General features: G+C 41.0%; 1 protein-coding gene across 1 annotated transcript in view; it reads right to left on the bottom strand.

The window, feature by feature from the left end:
* The window catches only part of LOC118321609 (collagen alpha-1(XXIV) chain), an 87,389-nt gene extending 71,835 nt beyond the window's left edge, over positions 1–15,554 (bottom strand). The window contains exons 1-3 of the mRNA XM_035653003.1: positions 15,502–15,554; positions 7,167–7,237; positions 1,449–2,788 (exon numbers count right to left, since the gene is read on the bottom strand). Of these exons, the coding sequence (XP_035508896.1) occupies positions 1,449–2,788; positions 7,167–7,237; positions 15,502–15,554 (1,464 nt within the window). The remainder of the gene's footprint in view (positions 1–1,448; positions 2,789–7,166; positions 7,238–15,501) is intronic.
* Between the last annotated feature and the right edge of the window lie 4,585 nt (positions 15,555–20,139).

The following is a 20,139-nucleotide window of genomic DNA, read 5'->3' as shown; positions in this document are numbered from 1 at the left end:
CACACACATATATATATACACAACTAAACTACAACCTGAATTTCATAACACAGCCCTATGTTGTAAAATTACCATTAAATTAGTGTGTATCCTTGCATGCATGCCACTGAACTGTCTAATTAGTAAGTCTAGTTTGCTGCAAAACTGTGAAACATTTCCCTTGGGGAAGTAAACCAGATTGTTTTCAAGAATAAACTAAGAGCCAATGACACAGAGAGTGAGCCACTGACCCTCAGCCAACCCAGCATTCACAACATGCCTGTATCAAAGTGATCAGAGTAGCCAAGACATACAAACAGTTTTAATATAACAGCTTAAATTAACAAACGTCCTGGCTAATTTGTCAATATTTTTGCCAAATTGTGGAAAAAGGCCTGTGGCTTAGACTGTGCAATGCTTATAATACTGCAGTAAGTGTGCACTGGCTCTGAGATGTGAAGATAAGTTACAACAACTCAGTTCTGGCAAAGCTCTGCCCCACAGACCTGCAGGCACTTTATAACTGAGGTAGTACTATGGAAACTTGTGGATGAATAGAGACATTTTGCATCATTGCATACAGCCCTAAGTTAAACACATCAGATGGAACAATCAGACATATCCCACTCACAGAGTTAGTAATAACAATACCTGAAAATCTGAGCAACAAAAGCAGGTTCAGAGGCAAAACTATCCTGACAATCTGCTTACATCATAAGGCTCAGTGTTTCCCATTAATCACCTAGACTATGGCGTGCTGCCATGGTCTAATTTCCCCCGCCATAGTTTCATAACGAACCAAAAATATTTTTACACTTCTGTCTGACATTGTGTTACTGCTGTTAACTCTAACTCTCACTCACATTACAAGTATCCCCCAGTATCCCCAGAGTAGGTGTGTGTGTGTGGCTTGTGTGGAAAACAGTAACGTCACAGAAGGAAAAGCAAGGTGATTAAAGTAGTTAGAGGGTTAAGTAGTGAAACAAGTAATATATAATAAATAATTGTATTTTTCAAATATTTTCCCCCGCCACACTTAAAACTGTCACCCTGTGGGAAACACTGTGGATGGACAGCTAATTTTCTTAGCCAGGATATACCTCTAACCTTCAGATGAGTTATCCTCTCTAACATAGGAACAAAAGTGGCTGGCAGTATTTCAGTAAGGGAATGGCGTGTTATTTTAACAACTTGTAGATACATGAAAAAAGAACAGTGCTTGGACATGCCATCACTTCTAAATCACTACGCCGCCCTGCCAAAATATTTTTTTCATATATCCTGGGTGTATGTAGGAAGCCAAATTTTTACTTAGCATTCAAATAGTGGCCATAAATTAACTTTGATTGCCTTGTATTGGTGTTTTCCTCTTGATCATGTACAGCAATGCACTGACTTCTGTCTCAACTTGAACACTGTTCCATAAACACTCACAGCTCTGCTTGTCACTCATAAATTCAGTCACTTACCGGAGGACCTGGCTCTCCTTTGGGCCCACGGAAACCATCTTCGTAGTCGTATAAGAAGTCTGGCTCTTCATATCCATAATCATATCCTCCAATGTCTACATCATCATAGCTGCCATCCAGATCATGCTGTTCTGAGGTGTCCACCTGATTCTCCCGGTACAAAGTGGTGCCATTAGCTCTCAGATGAGTCTGTTCAGGTACATAGCGAGAGTCCTTGGTGTTGATGATGGAGTTGTTCCTGAGTCCTTCCTTCACTCGACTTTGCCTAATGGGGTAATTTAGACCTGGGGTGGCATCTGGAGGCTGCAGGCTCCCAGAGCTGCTCTCTTCCTCTGTGCTGTTTTCAGACTGATCTGCGTCCCCCTGCAGGCTTCTTCCTTTTGCCAACACATTTTTGGTAGTGGTGATAGTTGTGCTATAGGCGGTCAAGGTGGGGCTGTCGGGCTGAAGCGAGGATATGGTGGCGTGGGAAAGAGGATCCAATGTGGAAATGTGGTTCTGGTCCCCCAGGTGAGGTTGTACTGATGGGCTCAGAGTTGAATACTGTGGGGCCAAACTCCCTGGGGACAGTTTTAAAGCTGCTGTGGCTTTTGTGGGGGTGTAATGGGTTGTTTCTACTCCAACAGTGGACTTTGTCAAGGGGTCAGAATTAGGGTCATTTGCCTCAATATCCAAACCAGAATTTGGCAAAGGCAATCGGTAAGTGTCGGCCAGCCGGCACTGTGTTTTAAGGTAGTTGCAGTAGTGCGCGGCAGCTTGGGCTGAGGGATAGATATCTAGTTGGCAGACTCGACCACTGAATGGTGCCGCTTTGGAGTTCATTCTCCCCAGAGTGAAAAGACCCCCAGAATCCCCCAGTGTCTGAGTTCTCCCCAGGGTTTGCTCCCGCTGCTGCACTGCCCCACAATCCGCATAGAAGGACACAGAGCGTGCACGAACACCAACAGCAAAAGGGTGCTGGCGCCCATCCTGCCAGTTGTAGTTGAAGTAGATGGGGGCTTTCTCGGCAGTATAAACCACCACTCTGCGTGGCAGCAGCTGAATGCCAAAACGCAGCCTGTCCCTGCTATCTTTGACACTAAAAAGAAAAGCATTGTTTGCTCGCCAGGAGCTTAGGCTAACCACAACAGAAAACTCCTCACCAATGTCCAGCGGGAACAGACTGCTTGCTGGAGCCTCATAGAGGGAGTTTGAGTCGAGTAATACCCCATATCGAGAAGCAGGAAGGTTTAAAGGAGAGGGAACAGTGGTGTGAGTAGTCGAAGTTGAGCTTGTCCTCTCGTCCGGAGTGTTTGTGCTGCTTTGAGCTGTAAGCCCCAATCGATAGAGGATATCCACTCCTGAAAGACAGAGGAGACAATGTTTTGGTTAACATGCCGAGACTGGATCCCAAAGCAGGCAGGCTTAGAAAACTGACAATTTCTTTCAACATGAATTCACCCAGATTAAACATGTGAAAATGTATTGGAATATAAAATGGTGAGGCATTCTTTATGGACTTAAACTTGGTACTTGCTGTGGATTTTGAGAAATGCAATAGAATAGAAATAGTTTGTATTGTAAAAATAGAGGTCAAATGATCAACTGAAGTCGTTAGAAGACCCAGAATGGCAATGATATCAATAGAAAGGTATGTAGACGAGCAGTCTAAGCTACAGTATTATACCATGTAACGTGTGCCAAGTTCAAGACCTACTGTGGACCTTTGACCTCTAATCTCTAACCTCTCTCTCTCTCTCTCCCTCCCTATGTTTCCTGTCGCTTCTGCTACTTTTGTACTTGAAAACTGAATTAAAAAACTGAGAAATAAGGAGCACATATTGATAGTACATGTAATGAGACCGTCTAGCATTTATAAACCAAACCAAAAAGGACAAGAATATAAACAGATTCTAATAATCTCGTAGTTGGAAAGCAACAAAATGTAATTGCTATGAATCATGCTTGTGTTTATATCTGATAAAAAAATTGTTCTGCAAGTATCAAGTATTTGTAAAAATGTTATGGTGCAGTGTCCAGAGATTTTCCTTTTTACGATTTACGGCATTTCACCTTTTTTGAAGAGTTGACAACAGAGAGCAACCAGAAACACGAGGAGAGAAAGAGGGCCAGTGATGTGGGACAATGGTCCCTAAAGTTACGATGTTGTGGTTATACATTACTGTCTTTCGTTAGCTCAATTGTATTTATTCTCAGATGTCATTATTTGAGTCATTACAGACCACCATAAGATAACATTGGATATCACTGTAGTTCTCACTGTTTACTGGTTTAATTAAAGTGTCAAAAACACTTTATTAGCAGCCGCTCCATGACTGCTAATTTTAATTCAAGAGAGATACATCATTACTACAAATCTAAACAAATGTAGAACATAACATAATCTGTTCAAGTTAAATGACAAAGAAAGAAAAGTCACTGGTCAAACATTGTACCCATACAACAGTTTCCCAATGATGCCGGTGACCCCTCCCTGTTTTTCTCTTGGAGTAAGTACCAGAAAGGCAGCTGTGGCCCAGATGAGTGGAGGCAACTAGAGAAGGATGGGGCCGAACTAGGATACAGGAAAGCAATCCACACATCTTTTTTGAATCAGTCAGCCAACAGAGATTCATGAGAGCAGCTTTCCTCCAAATGGTCCTGTCATTCTTTTTTCATGCCCACAGGTAATTCTTCAAAAGAATTTATGTGAACTTAAGTCAGTGACAGTGAGGCACAGCCAGGCAACAGCACTTAAACAGCCTTTGGAGACAAAGGATATTCTGCACAAGTTTTGGCTTTGAGTAAAGAGCAATGGGCTGGAGGGCCATGTGTCACATGTGTCACATATGTCAGTACTGAGCAGTGATAGTTCCATCAAAACAAATATTAATTGTTAATATGACAAATGGGAACAAGAATACCTGACACATATTGTAATAGTAAATGTCAACTGCTTCACAAACTGGTCTGCCATTTTCGAAGCTGACCTGACCTACAACGGCAGCGACTGCGTGCATCTGAGTGTGTTAGCAGACTGAGGCAGAGGTGATGTGGAAGGCTAAGAATGGAGACGCTTTTTAAGCCTCTAATGTTTTGTTGGGAGATCTCAGGGGCAGTTTGAGGTATTTTCATTGCTAATCCAGAGACAGTACCTTCCTTTGAAGCAACGCCTCCTCTATATTTGGGGAGGAAACTTTCAAAGAGGGGTTGGTTGATCTTGTATTACTGAAAGGGAACTGAATGCACTAACTTAAGCAGTGATCTGCATCTAGCAAGGCTTTCAACTGCATGATTGTGTTCTTTTATTTATTTTCCCTGTTAAAGAAGCTTTGAGAGGCTTGTGGGTTCACAACCATAAAGACTACAGACACTAAAAGACAAAGAAAAGCAAAAGAAGTTGCACATGTACAACCTTTGGCATTTCACCATGGTCTTGGTTAAATACTGTTTAACAGCACGGATTCAAACAAAACGGATCAGTGTTGGTGCACCTTATTTAATGAACTGGCCAGACCTGCCTAATCACTATTCAATAATGTTACTTTAGAATACAATTCAAAAGTGTCAACTTATACAGGTTTTGTGTAGTTACAGCATCATGTTACCTTTAACACCAAATTGGGATCAGTACTTCCCGACTATTGAAAAGATGAACATACAGAGCATCTTGCAGAACACTCAACATGCTGTTAGTACATTTCCAAATAAATTCACCAAACTCTTGGTTTATTTAAAACTTTTTCAAACCACAGTGTATCATCATAAAAATGCAATGGTATCAAGCCTAAATCAGGTTGTTATTGTTTATTCTGAAATGTTCACATTTTGGAAATACTAGATTTTAACATAACTTTAAATAGTAACTACGTGGCTATTGCAGAAATTGTCATGTCATCATGTCATGTAAAGCAAGACTAATATAGTAATACAGTGATAGTACATTTGCCTCTAAGGTTGACCACATGTCAGATAAATTTAGCGATATGGGGAAGTAGTACTTTTTGGGTCCACTAAAAAGACTTATTTCTGTTACAGTGCTTTGGAGGGAGGTAGGAAAAGAGAGTGAGAGCCAGAGAGAGAAAGTGCAATAAACTGATAACAGTACATCTTCCTGGATGTGGTATTTCAGGGCTTTTAGTCCTGCAGCCCAGGTAGGGAGACTATCTATCTGCAGCTGATCTAAGCACGTACTGAGATGTCCTTGACATTCTTAGCCCGAGGTAATGTCAGCCCAGATTCCAATTAACCTGTCTCATATGTGAAGACAAGCTGCTCTAGCACTCTGTGTGCATTCCTCCTCCCCTCGTTATGATGGATTGATTCTGCTTGGAGTAAGCTCATCAACTATAGATACGTGGGGAGAAGACAATGCAAGAAGGAAGAATGAGAGGGAACCTTGAGGCTGTTTGCTTCTCCTATACAAGAGGCAGTAGAGAATTTCACATACATGGGGAGATGTGAACAAATATGTGAGGATTAAACATGAGGTCAACATTAAATTAAGTGTGCGTCTCAAGTGTCACTCAAAAACAATATATGCTCTTGACAAATTCACAAATTCAACGCACTGGTTTAAAACATATTGTTGAGTTTTCTTTAGGTTGTTTTGGAAGCATTCTTTCTTGCTGAGTGAAGGCAAGTTCTTTCTAGGAAGTCACATCCGGAGAAATATGTCAGATTATACCTGAACTGTCCCAACAGCTATACAGAAACTGACTCCACAGACCCCCTGGTGAAACAAACTACTCTGCTATCTATGATCAACTCCTAACTTCTGTCCTTTTCAGCTACCACTCCTCTCACCCTTGTTGCTTTGTTTAAAACAGATGGATATCACCTTATCCCCAGCATCTGCCCATTTGAGGCACAGTTGCCAATACATTCGAGATTTCCTCTTCCTCTTTGTCTGACTGATTGGTGTACTTTCCGAGAGTGCTCTTCTTAGCATGTACTTCACGTTACATTATGTTCGTATGGGACATATTTAGAGCCTTGTCTGATGGACCAGAGATGAGAGCCACTGAGAGGAAAAAAGATTGGTAGGTGGAGAGGCAACAATGGTTAAGAGGATATTTAGACTGCTTCTACATGCACGCTGTGGCCTGGAGAACAAGAGCAGACATGTCGGAGCAAAGAAAGAGGAGCTCCTTTTTGCAGCCACTGCCCCTACGCTTGCTCCAGTATGAAATATAAACCAATAAAAATTCATGTTCGACTTGTTGTCTACGTGGTTTGTATTTTGGGTTTTGCCCTGAGAAACGTCTTTCCCAAAAAGGTAAAGTGGTCTCTTTTCACTGACATGATTCTTATTTAAGGTAGTATGAGGCCAAATATGGATGAAGTGCTGCATATTTAGTCAGGGACATGACATCTCTGGTTCTCTTATATCATTAGAATGACATTAACACAGAAACCGAAGTCTGGTTGACACCTGCTTAAGTAAGTCAGTATACTGACTTGGGTTGGTGCACTGTGGTAACACTATGTAAGTAAAATTATATTGAATTTGTTTATATAAACGGCAGCAAATATACAGCATCACCTCTCCATTATTCATTCAAGCAGGGACACACAAATCACTCAGTATTTCTACTATGTCCATTATTAGATATGGCTGAATGATCAAATGTCAGAAAGAGTAATTCACTTGTCACAAAGACAAAAAGTATAGAGGGAAAGGCCTTATACTAATCTTAATGCTGACATTTAGCTGTCCATTATAGTTCTGTTGTTTACCTTGAGCTATGTAGTCTTCTTCTCCAGGAAGTACTGCTGAGCATACTGACAGGAGCAGGATAAAGTTCCACCTAAAGGGACACACAAACACAAATGAATAACATAGTTAATTTTAACAGCAACTTACTGACACATAAAATGGAGATAATGTAGGCAATCCAATCATTGATTATTACTTTTATTATAAGTTAATTAAGAACAATTCAAATCAAAATTCTGCTACACACATGATCATTTCATCCACTTATTCCTTTTGAGGAGCACGTTGCAAGCCTGGGCAAAAACAATGAGAAACACACTTTAATTGACTAATGGATGAAACCAAAGCAAATGTGAGGGAGAGAGGAATATGATAACTGTACACTTAGAGGAACAAGGCCAGAAATCCCTGCCTGATCCTTCTGTGAGGCATAGATCATCATAAATGTCATTAATTGTTAGAAGTCTAGCCTTACCCTGCTGCCATATGGATAATCAGTCATATATTTAGAGTAGAAAGCATTTGCTGTCAATGGCAGGAAGCACACCCCCTGACTGATGTGAGTGACTTTTCTTTTAGTGGTCATTCTGACATGTCACGACAGGAAAAACCTTGATGTAATTAATAAAAATAATGATGATACATTTTTAATTTAGGGCCCTGGCACTGAAACAGCTAGTTAATGCTAACACTAATGGACTGCAGCTGTTATTAACGATATTACCAAACAAACATTACACCTGTTTGCCAAAATGTCCACCATGGGAATCGTCTGTGATTAAATCTCTTGCTATCACCACCTATAAACACACAGGCTAAATTAGGCCTTGTCGGAAACACAGTAAGGGTGTCGAGCTGGAATTAATTCACTTTAGCCAACCATACATTTTTGCTGAAGTGTTGGTAAACAAAAAACTAATATAACTGTTATACAAAGGCAAGTTGTTGAAATGTTAGCCATTGTGACATTCAAACTCACTCAAACATTAGATAAGGTCAATAGTAATTAATCGATTAGGCTCTGGGACTTGTGATGTGCTATTATTAGTAAGCTGTTTTCTTTTTATTTTGTAGATGAAATAATTAATTGATCAATCAGAAAAATAGACTACATTAATTGATCATTGATAATTGATAATAAGTAATTGTTATAAATATTGGGTTGAAATAAGTAGTTGGAAAAAAGAAACTTGGGAGCCCCTTAAAAGGTAACCTGCCTCCTCCGTTTACAAAGGCATTTAACATTGACAGTTTTATGTCTGAAAATAAACTCATGCAGGGAGCCTTTTTGTGTCATGTTTTATTGTTTCCAGACAACGATGGGCTTTGTCTCTAAGGGATAGTTGGTTATTAACAATTTAAATCTGTTCATGGAAGCATGCCTCAGCGAAGCTATAACCACAAAGTCAGAGAAAGCCCAGCTAAGATTTAGAGAGAGAAGTGACACGCCTGCCTTTCAAGATTCATTTTTCCAACTGCACTTTGCCTCATTCCCAAAGCCCTTCGGGATGGTTGTCAACCAGGCTTTTTTGTGATAAACAGGAGACAATGATCTGTTTATATATTCTGAAAAACCACAACTACCACATACATGATAACAGTGATACAGCTACAGACTGGGTGTTCATATATGAACCATCTGAAAATGTCATCATGCTAAAAACAGATAAAGGAAAAGCAGTACAACTTTGTGAAACAACTGAAAGAAACATATGTATGTTCCACTTATTTTAAGATTTCTTTTTTTAGTTTAAAACAGTACTAATTACACACTAAGATGTTAGAATCTATGTTACTTATGCTGCATATTGTGACCTTTCTATATAATATATTCATGGAACTTCAGTCCTTTGACCCTCACTGACCCCACCTCTAGGTGGCACTGCCCACCACATAGCTAGAAGAGCTGCATGTACAGTGCAATGTCAGTAAAAGGCCAAATAAATGTAAAGGAGCCCAGAGGACTGTGCATTTACACCTGCATTACATTGGCATTTGTTTTTCCTTATTTGTGTGAGATTTTCACAGATAATGTTAAAGTATAATAAATATCACTTTGTTCTTCTATAATGGGGGCTCTGTGTCCATGTTCTTCTCTTTTTCTGTCACGAATGCAGCAGCACTACTGTAAGTACACATAATTACTCAAAATTGTTCAGACTGTATGGATGTTTGGTTTCCTAAATTCAGTTTAGCTTTAAAATAAAATATCTGAGATAGTCATGTCTACTAAAATGCATAGAGTGTAAAGTAGGTTTTAACCTCAAGAGAGCGCACGCACACCAAGGCCAGGGATCACATAGACCACCTTGCACAACTGCCTCCACATGTTTCAGTCTTTATTCCCACAGTTTTAGGATGAAATATCAATCTGTGTCTATACAGCAAAGATGGCAGTACCTTGCTATAGAGTCTCACCCTCCTTGTGGGTCTCCTACCTATATGACGCTCAGTGCAAGTTAAATAAGGAAGACAATCTTTATGCCTCAATCAATCACAGTTCTCTCTCACGTCTGTTCTCCTCTTTGTTGCTTCGTTCCGACCCTCCTCCACCACATTCACCTTCATTTCATCATATCCAGTGCCCAGGTTGAACTCATCAGAAGTCCACTCCTCATCACATCCAGATCTTCAGACATTCTCTTCACCACTACCTCCAGTGTCAACAGTCCATCAGGGGGTTTCTTATACTAATCACAGCTTCACCAACCCCTTCACATACGATCACAATGGGGTCTAATCGCCAAAGACTTTTTGACCATTTCTCATCTTTGTTGTGAACTTCAAACTTCCAAATTAATTAATCAAACCCTAACTGAGAAATATAATAACTCTTTGGTAACACTGAAAAAAATTAACTGAAAACTGAAATACAATCAGATTTTGCATTACACAGAATTCTAACTGTTTGCAGAGCATTTATCATGTACAGCTTCAAAGCATACTCATTCAAACCAAATCAATCACATCGACAGCCCTGTACATAGTAACAGCTGCTGACACAACTTGAAGTGGCTTCTGGCAACTAGTGTGGTCATTTTCAACACAGTGTGGTGATAGTACAAAAGACATGCGGAGACAGTAGTCCTGCTATTTTAATATGCAGTTACATAAGACTACCAAGAAGAGTACTATCAATCACAGGCTGCTGTCGCACCTTAAACCTTCAGGGATTGTTATGTGAGTGTGATGGCTCCATCATGGCCTGTGAGTATTAGATTAACCCAGTAAAGGGGTTAGCAGTGTTTATGTGGCTGTGTTTGACGGAAAGTCACAGACAGACAGCCATGTTTGTTTTCCCGAAAGCAATGTGGCCCTGCATACCCGAGCAAAAGAAAGGGAAAAAGAGAAAGAATGGAGGATGAGCCAACAGGAGAAACGAGAAAAGAAAAATATGGACTCTACAAGGACACACTATGAGCTGTGCCTGTCACCTGTTCCCCATCGGGAAAGTGGTGCGACATTCCACGGCCGGGAGCGCAGACTTATCCCCAAAGCAGGAAAAAGCAATAGAGGAAAACGAAGGAAGGAAAAGAATATGATTACAATCATTCATCTGTTGAGAGAGGATAAAACTGACATTTATGAAGCCAATGAGTAGCTGGTTCTGCTTAAAAGTTGGCAGGGTTTAAAAGTAGAGCAAAAAAATAGATATATATAACACTTAACATTCCCTCTTGGAGTGTCAATTGGGGCCATCTGATGCTGATTCAGACAGCTTTTTTCTGCCTGTCTGTCACACAGTTCAGGGCTATTTAAGGCATCCCTGAGGCTCTCCCACCAAACAGACACAGGTCATCACTTCAGCACATCTACAGCGACATAGTACAAGTGGTGGAAGTTTTCTAGCACCTTAACTCTACCATTTGTCATCCTTCTGTCTCAGAATCAGATGGTGACATTTTTAAAGATTTTTATTTTGTTACAAAGAGTTGGACTCATATCCAGGACGTAGTCTACACGCAGAGCCACCAGTTTAACTGTTTCTTTATTAAATCATGAAGTAAATCTCTGTCTAAGTGACAGCACACTATGACATGCTTTCCAGTCCTCGCAGTTAATGGAAAAGACTGCTGAAAGCAAGACAAAGCTCCCCAAACACTGCTCTGTTGACTAAGGGAAATACCACTATGTGGGGAGTGGGTGTCATGTCAAGACTATAAATAATCACAACTTAAAACTCCCCTCTCCAATGAATCATTCCAGAAGTAACAGATCTTGCCTTTCTACCCTCAAAATTAGCTTGGATCCCTAACAATGGTTCATTCAACTGAGGGAAAGGCTGAGAGGCAAATGGAGAGTTCTCAGTTTGACTTGGCAAATAGGAGCAAATTCACTTAAGTTCTGTTTACAGTCCTCATAAAGAAAGGGAAACAATTTTCTTAAGGTCATCATTGATGTCCATCAGGGGGTGACTTTGTGAGAAGTGACATTCACAGTATACTGTTTACATGCCTAATTTGGCAGGCCACTTACCAAATCCATTAGTAGCAACAAAGCATGCAAAGCTGTTAATCTACCCAAACAACCCTGAAATGTTTGACTTCTTGAGGGAATAAATGAAAAGGAAGGGATACCTGTGAAATTGCTGTTGATCTGTGTTGGGGGTAAAAAATAATGTACAAAGTCAACAGAAGCTATTCTGTACTTTGGTGGAACGATTTTCTGATTTGTAAGAATATACTGGACTATCTAAACAAACCCTTTGACTGATGCGTCCCATTTTATCCCTTCTGTTGAATTTGAAAAGATTGTTTCTGCCTGCAGAATATGACAACAGTAGACGTAGTACTCTTTAGAAGTACTCCACAAGGAGTCATTATTCAGAAAGTTATAGAGCTGAACCTTGGAGCATTTCCCTAACCTCCACTGTTACATGCCCCCATGGCAAAAATGTGGCTCCACTGAGCGCAAGATTGAGTGTTTAAAACAGAGGAAAGGCAATAACTTTGACATATAAACTGACACAGTGCTCTAACGAGCTGTATTGAATGCTCATAATAGGAGTCACTTTGAATCTAAAAAATTCCATACATCATATATACACTAGATCCCTTATTTTAAAGCCGGATTGCACAACTTTTGTATAAATGAACGTCAGTTACATTTGAGCCCTTGCTAAACGATTTCATACAATGCTGACTAAGCTTTTCACCACCAGGTAAATCTCTCTGTATTTCACAGTATACTGGAGTTTTTAAGCAACATTCCCACACTGGCGTTCTGGTATTGATGCGTTTTACATCAGCCAGCAAGGATTGGTTTGCCAGAGTTGAAGGAGGAAGCCGCTGTAGCAACAAACTATAGGCAACATCAACTAGGAGTATGGCGGAGGCTATGGCGAAAAAACCCAACTAGAAAAGTTTCTGAGTTCACACATCAACAGTGTTTGTGTAATTACCCTCGCTGCCAGAAGGAGGAGACAAAAAGTCTGCACTGTAGGTTTAAGACCCAGCATCACACACACACACACACATGCACACACAGTGTTCACATGCTAAAAAGAAATGTATATTTCTCTCAATGAAAACATCTGAGCTGCTTGCTTCAGGTGTTTTGTTTATGCATGCTTCGCTTCTTAATCTCAACCAATACATTCCTGGAAATGAACAAGTAACTGATCCAGAGCCAATGTCTGTTCCTACTGGCCGTGTTTCAGCATTAGCACCTGTATCCTGATCATAATTACTTCATTATGGAAGCACTAAGTGTTCTTCCCAAGTCCAAATGGCCATCAGCAAAAATTAACAGGTCAACAAGTTTCCAGGTTTCAATTGCCTACTTGTTCCTCTCAGGCCAAGGCTTGAAATACTTGCCAGATATGATGCATTTCCAAAACAACCCCCAGCAACAGATGAATAAAAATATAAGTCTAAATATAATTAGACCAGTATGTCATGTCCGGATGCTTCTTCTTTGACAAAGAGCCGAGCGTGGTGCATGTTTGTGCTCACTCAGAAGGGTGACAGGAGTCAAAAGGTCACTGCAGACCAGAGTAAAGATTGACTTAGTCCACAAGACAGCAAGCAGACAAAGGGCTGTGAGTAAACTTCCACTGGCCTTTATTGGTTTGCTCTTTTCCTGTTGCAGGGGGACCTGCAGATGTTAGGAGGGTTAAATAAACTCACTCACACAGACAGGCCAAAATCCCTACAACCACTGGTTTGGGGTGTGGAGAAGGTGAGTATACTGCAGCAAGAAGGTGGGCAGGCTCTGGTCCCACCATGCATTTTTTTATGTTTCACAGCTGTGGTCATTAGTTCATCCAAATGACGACTAAAAGAAAAAACAACATATTTACTCCACCTCAGCAGTGCCTTGCCTATCAACAGACAACCCAGCGGATCTATTACATGCATGTTGCAGTGTCCTTAAGCAGTTTTTGCAATTAAATTGCAGGAGAAAGTGAAAATAGCAAAACAAAATAGTTGCTAGTAGTAGTTGTAATAGTATTAATAATTAATTATAAACTCAAAGGCAGCCTATTCCAATGAGAATAACATTGCTAGCAGTTTGGTGGTGTATGGCTCAATTGCATGTTACATACATACATTCTCCCTTGTATCCTCACAGTAGACTTGTTCCTTCCAGTCAAATAAGAGTGTGTATATTGATATTTGCACCCTCATATAGATACAGTCTACCTGTAGTAACCTAATTTCACGAGTGCTATGCCCCATTACCAATAGGGTACCATCAGCTTTCATTAATGTTCAGAATAACAGAGAAATCAAACACCTTAGCAACATTACACTAAACACACCTACCATTAAAGCACAGGCCACAACATAATCAATTAAAACTGTCATTGTGTGTCATCTTGTACAACAAATGCAAGTGCATTGTGGATTCAAGGCAACCACAGTGATTAAGCCTAACCTGGTTCTAAATATTACTTATAAACCAACCACTATGTCAATATACCAAAACAAAGTTGGCCTTATTAAAACATCAAACATTACATTTAATATTTTTATCAGCCATTGTTCCAGAGCTCCTCCTCCAGTGAACAAAATATTGTCCATCTCCACAAGTGTACAGTATGTGAGTCTCTGCAACTATACAGTCCAACCACTGCCAGCAATGGAGCAGCTATTCCTGCAACAGTGGGTGATTGTCTGGAGTTCAGGAGCCAGTTAACCACTGATGCATACACACTAACTCTCCCAGTGAATTCAAGGGAGGGAGGCCACACTTGTTCTCAGTCAACTCAGTTCTCCCATAAGGCTCTCATTTTCACTCTCAAGGACAAGAAAATGGACCTCTTAGGATTTCAGATCCACTTTGTTTTCCATCAAGCAAACACCATCAGCAGAGGACAACAGAATGCATTGTGAGCTCAGCTCCTTTCAGATCATATCTGGAAGGGATTCATAATAGAGTACAGACAACCTGGACTGACTTCTAATAGAAGAAAATACATTTCCTGTTAAGTAGCCTATGGAGGAGTGCACATTTCTGTCCTCTCAGCTGAATGTAACAGGACAACAAAACCTGCATGCAGGATGTCAATAATAAACACTTCCATGAGGAATGTTTAGGTGTAAAGGCGCTATATATATTTTCTTTTATTTAAAGCCCAAACACATTGACAGTGTTTGATTCATTTTTCGTTGTTGACAGTTGCTCTGATGCTTATATCATCAAACAGCATAACAATGATTTATCACTGACATGCTGAATAAGCATCATTACTTCCAAGCCATTCTCATTCATCCTCTCTCTACATACTTGAGTGTTTATTTCCTGGCTTATCAAAGCAATGTGAGTAAAAGATAAATAAAATGATGGAGGTTCAGCAGTGGGCCACATGGAATTCAGATTATAATGCTGCAGATCCCAGGGTGCATGTTCATATGGCGAATTCAAAGCCAGCGTGTGCTCTCACTACTGCTAAGTTATCAGCTACATCTATCAGGAACCAACCAAGAATAAAGTGTTTGCATGGAAAAGAACAATTATCATTTGGGAATGGTTAGGGTGGGAAGCAGAGTCCATATGTACAGCTGCTGTTTCTATGATTATTAAGCAGAAATAAGGAATAAAAGTCAACAAAAACAAAAGTATCTAATTGAAAACATCCTAAAATGAAAAGCAATAGCCATGAATTATTTTAATATTAAACTCTATGTATGAATGGAAATACGTGACATCTGGGTGAAACTTGCAGCTTCAGGAACTATGTTTAGTCAATTGGCGTCCCAGTCAGGGAACGCAGCCAAAGACCCAGAACAGAAATAAGTTCCCCTAGTTGCCTTTTTAAAAAAAAATATCTGTTCTGGGAACAGTTTCAATGGTGTAAATGTGCATAGGTAGTCTAGCGTCTGCATACTATTTAACCAAATGCCCACTTACGTTGCTGCCGCGGAAACGTGTCCACTCCTTGTCCGTTGAGCTCCTAAATGCATTTGTATGCATTTGTCCAGGCAGCAGAGATCTGGGTGAAAACAGAATCACACTCAAGAGGATACCTGCTCATGGGCTAACCCTTTGGCAACAGCCAAAGGAAGCGTGAAGTGGACGTTGGAGTACAACCACCTCAGAATTTCCTCATCGTATTGCAGTCCGGAGGAGAGATCTCTCCAACTCGTTCAAACCTGAGCTTATCAGGTCCCTTGCGCGCTGCGGCGCGCAGTGATCAGGCTATTTCTATCCAAAGTGGAGACGCGCAAAAGTTGCATAGAAAAAAGTTGGCTTGGAGAGCGGCTACTAAGACTGTTGCAGTGTTAACTCGACTGCTGTGTGGGACACAGAGAATGAGAGCTCGGCTGCTTCTCTCAGAGTGGTCTCCAACACAACAGCAGATCCAGCTCTGCGCGGCTTTACCTCCAGGCGGTGGTTTCTGCTATGTGCCTTGACTTGCACTGATGCAAGGGGACCCGTCTTCACCCCAACACAGCTCCTACCAGCTGGTGGTGTTGGATTTCACCAGTTACAGACTCGTGACATCACGGATAGACTTTTGGCTTGAGTTCATCAATGCCCTTTGTCTCCTTTGACTACTGTATTAGCCTAAAGCCCGTACGACATTTATACTGTAGCCTATCGGGGCAGATGGCGTGTTCTGATTGTTAAAAAAAAAAACAGCATAACCTTGCTTGTAAAGACACAAACATGCACTCACTGACATACATACATAGAGTACACACCAAGCCAGAAATAATGTCAGAGAAAAATAGAAGAGATCAGCTGTTTGCTGACAAGTAAATCTGCCAGGTGCTGCAGCTCAAGGCACTGTTGTTCTGGCATTATGGCAAGAGTATCTGTCATTCAGTGTTAGGCCACTCATATCAGGGCTAGTTTACAACACTTTATTTTGGTACTTCAAACTCTACTGAATATGAAGGGGTGGAGTACTCATTTTGCTCCTATGTGATGTAATGTGTGTGTATATGGTTAGATACATTAAGTTACTTTGAATCTCATATGTACTTGGCAGTATGATGATAAGATAAGATAAGCCACAAGTAGAAGACTTTTGGTGTGAAAATATGCAACAGTATGCGCAGTGCAGTCCAGAGGTATGTTCTGGTGTTGTGTATAAAACAACCCAATTGCTCAAGGGCATTGCCCAAGTCTTTATCTTCGTTGTCCAGCATCCAAAATAAATACATTTTAAACTAGGGCTTCCTATTAACTGCATTTTGTACTGTATTAAATCTCAACCAATTATGTTAACAGACCACCATGTGGCATAATCCTGAGCAGACCTGAAAATATTAAATAAAAGAATGTTTCCCAGGTTAGGCAGCATGCCATGTAGTCTGAGGGGTTTGGATTTTCCATAAGCTCCATCTGACAAGATTTACATAAACACAGATTTATTAAGTGTGTAAGCTTTTGTATTGTGTATCATAAAACATTTTTGCTCTGGCATTGATTATAGTTGGAAATAACCCTTCTTTGTTTCTTTGTAACCTGAACACCACATAGGCGTATTTCCCCCTTGAAAATGACACCGTTTCTTTTCTTTATCTCGCTCATCAATTTTTCCAAACAAACGGGCTTTAACCCACTTCCACCCTTCCCGATCCAGGTTAACCCATTAACCTAGAACAAACAGAGCTCTGTGGGTTCCCGGGCTCACCACACACCCCCCCCTCCGGCCCCGACACACAACCCAGCAATGCCTCCTCAGACGGATCCCGCAGCCTGTCCCCCGCAGCTCCGCCTGGACGAGAGGGAGTCCATATGGTTTGCAGTTTAAGGGAACTGTTGGGACGCCCTCACTAGGAAGTACAGCAGTTCTGCCCTCTAATCCCAGGTTGGAAGCACAACAGGGTTTCTCAACCTGACAACAACAGAAGGGACAGTTACAGTGAACAGTCGCCATGCCCAAACAAGGAGTAGTGTAATAACACGGTCAAAGTGACATGGAAACTCCAAGCGAGCCAGCCAGTCACTATAAACAGTGAGGTAAATAAAGAGCATTCATTTCATGGTGACTGCAAACAAGGCATCTTTACGGAGGTCTGTGTGCGTCTGAAGCAATGGGTCAAACTCTCTTCCCCGTCTTCATCAAAGACAGTTGTCTCCGAAGAGGAAGCACTTGCACGGGATGCACTCTCTCTCCCTCTCTCTTTCTTGCTCGCTGGCTTTGCCATCAGCCAGCACCTTGGGATAGCAATGCTTCAACCAGATGTTTTCTCCCACTTCCAGGAAAGAAAATTGTTGAGATGCTGGTTTTCTGACAAGATCATCAATCAGTATTGTGAACAAATGAATTACATGATCAGTTTGTAGCAAAGCCCTGAAATAGCTATTGGAGGCTTAAATAATATATCTGTTAGTAAAGTAGAGCATTTGTCATTTGCTGACTGGTAAACTCAGACATGTTCCAAATTGATCAAACTTTGATGAAATTGTTGATATAGGGCCTCTCATGCTGCTAAAAGCTTTTTGACTATATTATACCATAAAATGACCTCAGCCAAATACGCACACAGATTTACAGCAAACTTTTCAAGATGAATTTTCTCTTTTTTCCACATGTCCAGATGTGTACTAATCAGTCCATTGTGCACTGAGCACCAGAACGTACGGCCCAAAGAGCAACTGGTGTCCGATAATCAGAATCAGAGCACCTCTCCTTTTCTCTGTTGAGGAACAGGGAGACACAGATGAGTGCACGCTGACCCCCACCTCAAACATATGGTATTCCCCCTCTCACAGATTCATAACTTATCCAATGAGATGGCCAATAAATGTGTTGTAATCAAACCACAATCACTATGGCAATCAATGGACCAGTGTTTTCAGGCAATGACTACAGAGTTTTAGAAGTACATAAATGCCAGAAAGGATTCTGATTAGAGCAGCATGTGTTCACAGACCACATGCTGCCATATGATAAAATATTATATAATGCACAAAGAGCATATGCCCATTCTAGTTTCTTCCCATTCTACTTCTGAACTAATGTAACTGGACTTTTTCTCTTGTTCAAACTTTTCTCCACTGCAGGATCTGTACTAATTTAGGAACTTGCTTGGCCGCAGTCCCAGGGGTCCCATGTATTCCTACCTGCACACTCGGGATTTCAACTCCAGAGCTTTCCACTGTCAGGCCTGAATTCAAACACCATGTCCTGGTTGGAGAGCATATTGTCTTTCAGGATAACATTTCATAGTACAGTAACAGCTTGTAAATGTGGGGTGTGTGGAAACTTTTAGCCTCACAGGACCAGAGTGAAGCCAAAGTCAACCAGGCTGGTTAAAGAGAAAAAGAAACAGGAAAGTGGATGAGGAAGAGGGAAGGCTCTACGGTTGGTAGAGCGTAAAATAAAATGTTGTCTTGTAACCAGCCAGTAGACATAATAAAAATGTGCTTTTGAGTGCCTACCACAAGTGCCTTCTTCTCAACATCACGCTACAGACACGGTTGGTTAACACTAGGTAAACAGCTCATCAGTAAGCGGCTGTCACGAATCTGACAGAGCGACAGCAATTTGTTGGCATGTATCTCAGCGACCAGGTTGACAGCTTACTCTACCTGCAAACTGGCTAGACACTAAACATGGCTCCGTCTCTAATTAGCAGACACGGCCCTGTGCAATTTCTGTCCTGTGTGCGTGTCACCGGCTCGTAGGGCTGTTATTTTGCTGAGCAGGGAGAGAGTGGGCAACAGCTGGGAGAGTGCTTAACAGATGGTGGAATACGGAGCAGTCGATAGTTGAAACAATGCTCCATGTAAGAGCGCGTGTGTGTATGTGTGTGTGCAGCGAGGTGGTTTGCAGAGCTTAAGGGACCAGGGGAAAGCAGGGAAGAGGGGCCAGGGGAGTCCAGGGTGAAGGGGGTGTTTGGGCTGAGAGGAAGTGTGTAAGGAAAGTGAAAGTCCCATTGGGGGTCAAGTGAGGTGGAGAGGGGCACGGAGGAAGAACACACACACGGCACAGGGAGGTGTTGCCTCATGTTTGGCTTTTAGTTTTCATGAAGCCTTGTGAGCACTCTGGATAGATTTAAGAGTTATGGCTTTTTCAAATAAAGCCTGGTTAGTTGATGGTTCATTTGAACAGTATCCCAAAACATTATTTAAATTCACAGAACACTTAGATCAGAACTGATTAGGTATTTTATTATTCACTACCTGTAAACATGTATTATGTTGTTGGTTTATAGTAAGAAAATCACCAGATTTTTCTTTCTTTCACTTCCAGTTGTTTGGCTGCACCAACAGAGAGGTTTGTTTGTATGTAATTAGTTTAAACCAACCAACCCACAAAAAAGAAGGCTGTCTGTCAGCTTTTAGAAACTCCTGGCATCCAAATGCTGCCAGAATGACATGTTGCAGCATCATAAATTACTCAAATTTAAGATGAATGTTAATTTAGGGTTTCCTTAACATCATCACTTAACAGTACCTTGAAAACCAGTGCAGTGTCTGTACTTGAATAGAACTATACCTAAGAAAAAAACAACTACTGCCTGGCAGGGAAATGAGAACAGGAAGAGAATAAATGTGTTGAGTAAGATGAAGACATGTTTGCTCTTTATC

The sequence above is a fragment of the Morone saxatilis genome, unplaced genomic scaffold (genome assembly GCF_004916995.1).
Source record: "Morone saxatilis isolate NCDOM2014 unplaced genomic scaffold, NCSU_SB_2.0 Contig12, whole genome shotgun sequence".
NCBI classification, from domain to species: domain Eukaryota; kingdom Metazoa; phylum Chordata; class Actinopteri; family Moronidae; genus Morone; species Morone saxatilis.
Note: the sequence above shows the minus strand (reverse complement) of the source record. Positions and strands in the feature narration are given on the sequence as shown.